General features: G+C 39.1%; 1 protein-coding gene across 1 annotated transcript in view; it reads left to right on the top strand.

Moving 5' to 3' along the window:
• homer3b (homer scaffold protein 3b) overlaps positions 1–11,519 on the top strand; it is a 36,435-nt gene that overhangs the window by 830 nt on the left and 24,086 nt on the right. Inside the window, exons 2-4 of the mRNA XM_077202930.1 lie at positions 9,570–9,726; positions 9,843–9,974; positions 10,399–10,506. Coding sequence (XP_077059045.1) covers positions 9,570–9,726; positions 9,843–9,974; positions 10,399–10,506 — 397 coding nt within the window. The remainder of the gene's footprint in view (positions 1–9,569; positions 9,727–9,842; positions 9,975–10,398; positions 10,507–11,519) is intronic.

Here is an 11,519-nt window from a genome sequence, read left to right as displayed (position 1 = left end):
ATTGGTAAGATTTCCTCTATTTTCCCATCAGAATGCCTTTTTTAAATTGCATTTATTGTTTCATTACTGTGTAATTATGCGCGCACATACAAGCTATTGTCTGACTAAATGTATGCATGTGATGCATGCATGTGTAAATGTCGTCATCTCCAGATTTCACAGTTTTCTTATGAGCTTTGCACTCGTTCAAATTAAACTTTGGGACGCCAGAAGCATCTTACTCTTTTCAATCTTTTTGCATGACTGAAAAGAATAACCTTGAATTTCTCAACACATGGTTTGTATAAAAGAAGGTTCGGAAATTGTCATCCAATTTTATGTGATATGCTAATGTCGACATGAAATGGGAATTCTTATCAGAGCTAAATGAATCTAAATAATCTTATTGTGAACAATTAGTTCATGTAAATGTTTCAGTTTTTTTTTAAATAAATAAAATTGAGATAATGTTTCTTTTTAATTAGAATGTCATAAATGGCTCTTTCAGTGACAGTTTTCTTGTGATGCCTGCCGGAAATCTCCATTCATTCATTACATTCACATAAACAAAATATTGATTTGTAGTTACTGCCTAAAACATTTCACATAAATTAAAGAAAAATATTTGTTTGGTAATTCTTCCTACAATAACTTGGGTAAAGGTTAGGGGAGAGTGGGGTAACATGAGCCAGTACGCCTAACATGTTTTGACATTGCAGAAAAACTACCATGCCAGGTACCTTTGCTAAACTATGTTTCAGTGAAATTTATTCATTCATTCTAATTAAGTTCCCTATGGATACAGTTCATTTGTATTACGTCACTAGATGCGATGGGGGAAAAAAAAATTTTCTCTGAATATTGAAGCCTTATTAAATCACGCAGTGAAACTGCACAAGTGTATAGCAGTGCAGCGGATCTAGAGTTAAAAACAGATCCTTGCTGCTCAGCCTTTTGGAATGCCTGTGATTCAGGATCAACTTAGCCAAGAGCTCACTGTCTTCCAGCCAGGAAATCGCCTTTCTGGGAGCAGTTCTCTATTCGGCCCAGATGCAGGCCAGGCTCACGCCAGAGCGTGTTCTGACGATTCAGCAGCTCACAGCGTTGTTCAGAATATTGTACTGCTCCCTCAGGTCATCAAACGGATCAGGGAGGACAGTCCTTCTGGTGGCCCCTCTGGTGGAACCAGCCAAAGCTTCCCGAGTTGATGCAACTGCTAGCAGCAGCTCCTGTACTGTCATTTCTACAGGAACTGATGGACATGGGACGCACCCCTTTCTAGGGCTGTAGCGATACACTAATCTCACGATACGATACGATACCCGATATTCGGCTAACGATACGATATATATTACGATATTCAGCCAACGATACGATTCGATATAATTCGATACACTTACATCATTTTCTGAAAGATTTAAAGGGGACAGAGTGATTTTGGTGACATCTTGTGAGTCTTCCATTTACTTGGATTGAATTAATTGAACTGAAAACTGAAAACATCAATTGCACAATTACTCTGACTGGACAGAGAGTACAGCTTGCAAATGCTGGACAAAATGAATCAAATATGTGTTGAGAAAATTTGTTCTATTTATTGTAGCTTACAAGCCTTTGAAAAGTAAATAAAGTGCAGTATTGCAATTAGGGATGGGCAAGATTAATCGACGATCGATTATTGATCATTAAGAATTTCGTCGATCACGTTAATTTGTTATCGATTATCATTAAACTTATGCTGCTGCGTTGCGTAGTGTGAGTGGAAAGTGAACGTGTTCCCCGGGCTGGTCAAGTTAGCGCGGAGGTACCTGTGCATCCCGGCAACGTCAGTCCCCTCAGAGCGGGTGTTTTCAGCGGCTGGACTGAAGCCTTGTTTACACTCGACGCGTCCGCACGAGCGCGAAGGTGAGCGCGGCAAAAATGACGTCATTGCGGTATTCGGTGTTTCACAGGCGAGCGCGTCGAGTATAAACGCCTCGTCTGTTTGGGGAGGTGCGTGCGCAATCTGTGGAGACTCGCGCTGCAGAGCCAGGCGAAAGTGTAAACGAGGCTTGACGGTCAAGTTGCGGTCGCGTCTGACCTCAGATCATGTCATCAACATGCTTATCTTTCTCAACAAAAATCAGTAGACTGGTGTAGAAGTTGTATGTGAGTTACTAGTTATTTTTTATGAGGCTTTGTTAAGTAGCCTAGCCTAATTGATTGTTACAGTAGGTAGGCTAATCTCTCTCACCCTCTTTCTCGACTCCGTTCTTGGATAGTTTTGAGTTACATTTTGACAAAACCTGTCTGATCTAAGTATTATTATGTTTTTGGTTAAGTTATTGTTTAACATGATTTTTATTATTATTTATTATTTTGGAACAAACGAGGGTCTCTGTTTATGAACGCCAACTCGCAGCTGCAGGTTCCGTTGCTTTCGAGCACCGCAGCGCATATATCTTCAAGTTTAGCCTAACCGAACGTCCAGTTTTACTGCCACAAGTTGATCATCTTGTAATAAAGATCTAATCGAGGAAAAACGCGCTGTATTTTTGTATTTTCATTGCATTTTTAATTTATAAAAAGTATATAATATAAAAATAAATAATGAATTTGAATATAAAAATATTAATGATTAATCGATAGTCGATCGTTAATTCTCCCGACGATCGACTAAGAAAATTTAATCGAATGCCCATCCCTAATTGCAATTAACAATGGAGAGTTAAAAAGTGCAGCAAGTGGCCTGTTCTGAACAGTTTCTTTGCACTTCATTTTCTTTGACAGATTTTTTAGCTTGACACTGAACATGTGAAATGTGCTTCAGTTGTGCGCGAGGTCCAGCCGCACGTCAGGGAAACTCTCTCCGCGCTGGCCAGGCAGGCTTTGACGTGTGCTCTTGTATGTGTACAGCCTGGGAATGCAAACCTTGATGAGGTGTTCGCGGGTTGGAATAGGATAGCGGGGCTCCATCGCGTTCACCATGCGCCTAAAGCCGTAAGCTTTTTTTTTTTTTTTACTAAGCCTATTTAAAATCGTATTTGATCGGAGAGCGCCGTAGCGCATTCGCGCAGCTCTACCTCTCTCTCTCTCTCTCTCTCTCTCTCTCTCTCTCTCTCTCTCTCTCTCTCTCTCTCACACACACTCATCCGTACCTCGCGCACTTTCTCACTCACGGAACACCGCCGCACAAATTTGTCCAACACAGCACTGTCAATTTCGGAGACCCAGCTTTTAAAAAAGCTACTAGCCAGCATGCAAGGAGCCTAGCCAACAAGGAGAGCTAAATTGTTGTTTGAATACAGCTGGATTTTCGTCAATATCGATGCACGCGCACAGCTGGCCACTAGCGGCTGGCTGACCAAATCACTTCATGCAACGCGAACGGGTTTAACACGGGGGATTTGAATGGGACTTATGTATCGATACTCGCGGCCTAAAAATCGATACTTTCTTGGGAAAAAAATATCGATTTATATCGCAGAATCGATAAAATCGCTCAGCGATACCCCTTTCACGCTTAAAGTCTACGTGGCGGCCATAACAGCATACCACGCTCCTGTGGCTGCCCAGTCTCTAGGCAGAAACAATCTAGTTGTTAATTTTCTGAAGGGGGCCAGAAGGCTGAACTCGCCTCGTCCCCTTACCATTCCAACATAGGACCTGTCGAAAGTCCTTAGGGCCCTCAGAGGACCTCCCTTTGAGCCGCTGCTGTTGGCCCTTATCCCAAAGTGTCTTAGGCTGGGGCCAAAAAACGGTTGTTGTTCTGCAATTATAGCTCGGTGTGATTGGATTGTGTTTGCGTCGTATCCGTATTGATAGGGAATGTACTCGGTTACAAACTTAACATCAGTAGGCCTATTTCACAAAAATGTCCGCCAAGACCGGAAGTAGGGTAAACTTTTTTCAGGTGAAAGCGCTTGGAGCAGGAGTTGCAGTCGAAGGACAAAATAATGCCGAGACTATTGCTTACCTTTTCAACCCCAAGAAGAAACAACCCTATTTATCACTTCAAGGCTTTCCGTGTTTTGGGGGTTTCATGGAACAACTGAGGAGAAGTTAAATCACGCCAGACACAGACGGCAAAAAGACGTGTGTGGAGGAAGCAGATGTAGAAATGGAGTGATGCCCTGACACAAAACATGTTTATATTGCACTTGATTGTTATCCGATTTGGACGTCATGAACTTTTATTTATTATTATTATTATTAACTGTTGGCAAATTAAATTTGTTTGTAGAAGATGTTTTCTGTAACTTTCTTTACCTTTTTTCTTTTTACCTGGGTGCGCTTTGCCATACCTGCTGTTTACTTGTGCAAGCAAAGGCAGCTGGAACATTTATTAAACGTGTAGAATACTTTCCAACCATTATTATAAATTCAGACGTTTGTGATATAAAAAAATATTTTAGAATAACTTTTAAAATTGGGTGAACACGGAGCAGTTTTTCCCGTGAGTGGAACTGGAAAACCCGGAGTGGATCAGGAGCGGAGTGATGACAGAAAGCTTAGAGTTCAAAGAGGAATGTGCTTTTGCTCCAGTCCAGGCTTTGATCACATCCCCCTAAGCAGGGTGAACAGACATCTCGTCCTTAATTTAAGACCCATTCAAACTAAAATTAAGACATTTATTACACTATTTGAGAAATGTGAGCATATTTACGGCCTTAAAATTATGAAAAGTGAATTTAAGACATAAGGACAGTGGGGAACCCTGATATTGACAGAATTCCGTTGTAGACTCTCGTAGCGACGGAGAACTTTAATCCCTGTATTACTGAATATAAAATTACATACCTTATATATTAGTAAGTATATTGTCTCTCACATTTTTAAATATTTGAAGATTCCTTATGTATTATTCAATATATTGTAATATATTAACACCATATATTATTCTGAATATATTTTCAAATATGCAGTGAAACCATTCATATATAGGGAAATATATTTCCTTTTCATAAGAGGACCCCAGACAGTAAAATGTGATTTTGTAACATCATGAATTTTTAAAACATGTAATATCCCTCACTTCATTCATGTTTTTAGTCTAACCATTTTTTATTATTATTTGCCTTAATTTCATTATTAGACCTACTAGCAACGTTAGGTCTAATTCCCTGTAAAGATTTACAATTCTTAGTTTCATTCATGGTGGTAACATGAAGTGAGCCATAATAGTGGAAGATTGCTGCAATCTCCTGGACAGACTAACACTTAATAACATGATATTTTAACAAAAAGCCACTACATTTCACTCAATCAGACATCATTTCAATTTATTTATTTATTTCGTTTTATTTAATTATTTAAGTGTGAGCTTAGTCATCAAGTGTCATGCCATGGATTGAATGGAACTTTTTTAATGTAGGCAAACGTCAAGAATTTGTTACCTTTGTCCAATTTCGATCTTTTCACAGCTCCCTGAAAACTATCAACAAAACGGACAACATCTGCCATTCTTACTTTTGTCAGATATATGAATGACTGAGAGAGAAATCCATAGACAGTAAAAGAAAACAAGCTGTTCACAGTCCATTTTAAGAATGAATGGCGATCGCTACCCTACTTCCGGTCTTGGTCGCCATTTTGTGCAATAGGCCTGTTCCCTGAGATAACGGGAACGAGTATTGCGTAGCTGGCATTGCTGTTATGCTACACAATTAGTTGTTCGTTGCTTCAGTCGAGTTAATCTGAATCCTATGGCAAGACGAGCCTGTAATATACGGATGCTCCGCCCATTCTGGTGGGCTGCAGTGCCCGGTTGGTTCGCGCAGTTCTTCTGCAACTCCATAGGTTTGTGCAGATCCGCTGCACTGCTATAGGCTTGTGCAGTTTCACTGCGTGATTCAATAAGCCTTCAATATTCAGAGAAAAAGGAGTTTTTCCCCATCGGGTCTAGTGATGCAATACTCGTTATCGTCATCTCAGGGAACCAAGGTTATGTTAGTAACCAAGTATGTTTTTATTTAATTTTATTCCACAAACTCTCAGTTTTGCCTGTTTTTGGGAACGTTATAACTTTGGTGTTCAACATATTGTTTCAGAAATGCAAACAATTAAAGATATTGAAATTGTCAACTTTATTTGGTTGGTTTTATGTTATTAAAGTTAGCTTTAAGAAAAGAATGTAGCCTAACTATTTTTAAAAGTAAATTGATTATTAAATTAGTTGTTAAAAGAGGTAAATTATCTTTACGATTTTACATGGGTTTGATTTAGATTCAGTTAGTCAGCGAAACCAGATGGTGTAACTTACCCCTAACCTCATCTTACCCCACTCTCCAGTCTCCCCTATATTTGAGCTTTATGTGTGTGGTCAATTTGAAAATTGAGAAAATAAAATTGGATTGTTTGCTTGTCTTTCCCAACATCTTGTTGAAAAAGTCTTTGCAATGCAATCTTGTTTGACCTCATATTGCATTTAGATAAAGATGCTTATGAAGCTCATGAAGGCATAACGTATTAGTTTCATGCAAGTAAACTGAAGGTACATGACCGGCTGGCTTTATTGACATGGATTTAAATACTCCGTTTCTGTGCAGGCGAGAAAAATAAACTGAGATTGGCTGTTCTCAGATGGGCTCAAAATGGCACTCTGTATTTGGCGCTATTGGAGATTTCCTGGTAATTGGGTCAGACAATCACATAAATCAGATGTGAAATTTTAGAACAGCGTGATATTACCCAGCAGGTGACGTCTCCTTAATAGAAAGATTTGTCTCTTTCCATCCTGTTTATTGTGTGTTCTGCTGTTACTAGTTTCAGTATTTGCAGGATATTATCAGGTCTTTGATCTTATTTGATCTTAGAGGGATAAAAAGATTCTTGGGAACAATCCAGGAGGCTCAGTCTCTGAATGAAGACCTTGACTGTGGTGTGAAATTACTGTAGAAGTTGGAGTGGAGACCTTTTTTTTTTTTATCATACTGTGCAACAGAAGTGCTTGATAGTTTCTGCATGGAGCACCTGCACCACCTTTTCCGGAGGTTTTCTGTCCTAGATAACCTTCCCAGAATGCCAGAGTGATTAAGCATTACCAAAATGTCACTTTGGCCTCTGGAGGTTTAATTCAGGAAAGATTGATGGACCCAGAATTTGCTATGGACCCACAACACTAATGACACAGGTGTGACCTTCAGTATTGTGTGGAAAGGGCTGATGTGTCAGAGCGAAGCCTGATATGAATCTGATCTCCTCACTGTACTGATGGGTAAAATTCGATGAAAGATTACTCACTGATTTGCCATTAGAATCAGACCATTACTTTCTGGCAGTGGTTGGCAGGTAGAAGGCCAAGAGGGCACATCAGAGGGCGATGTGAATCTAGTGATTTTAAAGGGATGGTTCACTTTCTTCTGCAGAAACAAAAGAACACCTGAAGATGTTCGTCCATATAGTGAAAGTTAATGGGGTCCAATGTTGTTTAGGTAACATTTATAAATGTCTTTCTGTAACTTTTGATCAATTTATTGTGCCCCTCCTAAATAGAAGTTCTGATTTTCTAAATTTAAAAAAATAAAAAATAACCCCAAACTTTTTACCAGTAGTGTATCTCCTCACTGTAACTCACAAGCAACAGGACATTTTTTTGAAGTCTTGGTTTCCAAAATCCATAAGAACACAATTTATAAGACCTGAAACATATAAATATGTGTGAACTCCTAACACCACTTATTATGGATGTTTGGTTTAATGTGCAATGCATAAGATTTCTATTTCAATAGGAAAAACGGTTCTTCTTTTATACTTTCTATTCATCAAAGAATCCTGATTTTTTTAAATCACAGTTTCCACAAAATATCAAGCAGCACAACTGTTTTCAACATTGATAATAAGAAGAAATGTTTCTAGCGCTCCAAATCAGCATATTAGAATGATTTTAAAAGGATTATGTGATAGACTGAAGTAATGATGCTAAAAGCTCAGCTTTACTAGCCTGACAAACCAGACCCACATCAAGATGTTGGGTCTGGGAACACACCATTGGCAGGGTTCAATCCAAGGGGCGGGATAAACGGTTGTCTTTCAGATTCCCTTTGCACGCAATAGGATAGCGCTGCAACCAACCAGAGCAACGAAGAAGGTGATGTAGTCAAGGCGACAGACTTCAGAGCTGTTCTTTGTTCTTTTCTCTAAGAAAAGCTTAACTCCAAGTCTTCCAGAGTCGCAGCCAAAGGCGATTTGAAAGACCGCTGTTCGCCAGCAGCAGCATCCAACTTCTTTGTTTTCAAGTAGCAGGGACTTCACGCGGAACTGTTGCAACTCTGCTGTCATTATGTTAAGCCCGCCCACCGATTCTATACACAATGTGATTGGCCTGACTAGAGTTTGGTTTTTCCAGCTCGCAAGCCAACGGAGAGTTGCTAGACGACACTGGCTGCAAAATAAAATTTGCTGCCGCTAGGGTGGATCTAGATTTCTAGGCTACAGCTTTACCATTACAGGAATTATATAGAAAAGTTATTTTAATTGTAATAGTATTTACATAATATAACTGTTTTTATTAGCCTATATTTGTTCTCAAATAAATGCAGTCTTGGTGTAGCCTGGGTTTCTACATGCTGCCTGGCGCGCTGCGCAATTTTATTCACGCTGCTAGGCAGTCTGGATTCCATGGACCAGATTTCCGTCTCTTTGTTTATACCTATGGATCCAACATGGCAGCAGACGCGAAGTTACCTTTCGATGCAGCCTTAGATTTTGTTCTAAGTAGTTTAGTTAAATCGCTGACCCATCGTCTTCTTCCTCGTCTAATTTCTGTCGCTCTACATGCGTCATCTGGTGTAATTGAAACGATTGGCTATGAGCTACATACAGGTGCATTTGATAGACATTCTTAGCACCCAATAAACGGCTCTGGGCATTCGTAAACCACGCCTCAAATACGTGAAAATGAACATGTGGTTCCCAGACCCACATCTCGATGAGACTCGGTCTTACGTTAGCCAGGTTACTGAGGCTAATCTTAGTGAGCATAAAAGCTTTCTTTCAATAACATTAAAAACTATTAACAACCCAAACTTTTAAATGGTAGTGCGTTACGGTCATATATCATATTGTGTTTGGTTTGAAATGAATTGTAAAAATTGCTGGACTACTCTGGATTACATATTGTGGTAAGTAGTCCTTGAACAGACACTCCTATTGATGTGTTCAAGGGCATAATGCTGATCTCCTTGCCGGGGGCAAAGCAGCAACCATCTGGTTAGCAGACTCAGGTTTTATCCACTATTCCATGTCAGTCCATACTTCGTGTTCCTTTATCTATCAGTGTTGAACAGTCTGCAGTCTTAGCCATTCTCGCAGGACAGAAATATATCTTTGATTAATCCATCCATAGTCATCTCATGTTGATTTGACGAAAATATGATGTGGCGATGTTTCAGGCAGGGCCTTTCTCAGCCTGTTTGCACGGCTGTGCCCCTTCATAATCAGATTTGGCTTTGATGTCCCACTCTTGACCTTGCATTAGGTACTTCTCAGTCCAAGTGCTGCTGTTTTTGTGATCATACTTCTCGTATAATATCAACCTACATCAGCCCAAGAGTAAAGATGGCATCCTAATGTAGAATTAAATAACGCAGAGTTTTTTTTTCTCTTGAAAGTGAGCAGCCACTATTCAGCATGAAGGCACACGTCTTCCAAATTGACCCTGACACTAAACGAAATTGGATACCGGCCAGCAAACACGCCGTAACAGTCTCCTTCTTCTTTGATGCTGCCAGGAGTGTATATCGCATCATCAGCGTAGGGGGCACTAAGGTGAGAGACCTCTGCTACAGGTGATCCAACTATCAATAAAAAATTTAAATGTTTGTTATTTGCACCTTGATTTTATTAATCAAAATGTGATATCTTTGATATTTGCTCTACTACAGGCGATTATCAATAGCACCATCACACCTAATATGACCTTCACGAAAACGTCACAGAAGTTTGGCCAGTGGGCGGACAGCAGGGCGAACACAGTGTATGGCCTTGGGTTTGCCACAGAGCAGCAGCTACAGCAGGTAAATGTAGAAGTTAATGTTAATTAATGCAGTTAAAAAAGTGAAAAGAGTTACCAAAAATCTTATTTTTTAACATTTTATTTGTAACTTTTTGCAGTTTGAGGGATGATTTAAAAATGTTGCTGGTTACAAGGAAATAGATTGAAACTGAATCAACTCTGAACTGATTTCAGAATTATGACTGTCTTTTTACAGCTGCTTTACTGCTGAATTGAATTCTGTTTGCATCATTGAATCGTTATTTTTTCTGTTAACCACTGTAAAGGAGCTGTGAAACAATCTGTATTATATATAACGCTATATACTTAGAGGTGACTTTACTTAACTTCACAGTATAACATGGCCTCTTGTAACTTATTGCTATATATTCTCACAAAATGTCACTATGAAACTTTTAATCATGTCACTGTAATTGTCTGTGCAGTTCTCAGAGCAGTTTAAAGAGTTTAAGGAGGCTGCACGTCTCGTCCGGGATAAATCTCAGGAGAAGTTTGAGCTGTTGAGTCCTGGCCTAAACATCTCTGCTCCACAGGTAAACACACATAATTTCACTTCAGTTAATCTTGAACCTTTTTAGAAGTGTGACTGAAAACGACACAGTAGCATAACGTAATGATTAAAATTTAGATGTGTAATAACTCATGTCATACTTTCTCAGCTGCTCGATTCAGATAACGTGGCAGAGCATTTCATTCCATCCTATTAACTACTCTAACAATAGCACAGAGGATCGACTGGCCTTTAGTGATATGATACCTAATGCGGCCATCACCATTTTAATATCAGTCACATAAGAGAAGTGTTTCACTGTGTTTATTTTTTTTTTTTTTTATTCTTAGTAAGTCTGACTCACAAAGCATGTCCTCACATGCCAGGAGGTGACACAGAGACACTGGTTGTAGCCCGTGTGAAGTTATGTAACTCTGTGCGGTCACCCGGGGAGTTTAAATGCCCTGTTCATTTTGCTTTACAGTTGGCTGACCTTTTTCATTCACCATTTGCACACTCTCAGCCCTTAATTATCATGACCATTACACTACATTATAGCAGCCTGAGAGTATATCAGACTGCTTACACATACAATTAGAGTTTATATAATATCTATTCTTTGATTAAACCGCTCAATCCAGTTTGACTGGTTTGCCATAAGAGGTGCAGTAAATTTAGTAATATTTCACCCCCAAACCAAAAGTAGGAAATTAGAAATAGTATTATATTATATTAAATGTATATATTATATATTTATGCTGAATTAAAGGGGTAAATTATTTTTTCAAATTTTTATAATGTTATCTGAGGTCCAGTTATAATGTTATCTACATCCTAATTTAAGAGTAAGCTATTTTCTATCCTGTTTTTGACCCTCTCTTTCGAACACTCAATGTTTTTGATTGGCGTGCCGCTTTCAAGACTTGGAAGTAAACGCCCACTGCTATTATTGGGTAACAACACAGTTTTGCATATTAAAATAAGTACTTGGAGTTACCACAGTTATAATTGACAAAGGATGACTCATTTATATAAATGTCATTCTGATAGGCTATT

The sequence above is a fragment of the Siphateles boraxobius genome, unplaced genomic scaffold, assembly GCF_051911475.1.
Source record: "Siphateles boraxobius isolate OS27281-9 unplaced genomic scaffold, OSU_SipBor_1 5, whole genome shotgun sequence".
In the NCBI taxonomy this organism is placed as follows: Eukaryota; Metazoa; Chordata; class Actinopteri; order Cypriniformes; family Leuciscidae; genus Siphateles; species Siphateles boraxobius.
Note: the sequence above shows the minus strand (reverse complement) of the source record. Positions and strands in the feature narration are given on the sequence as shown.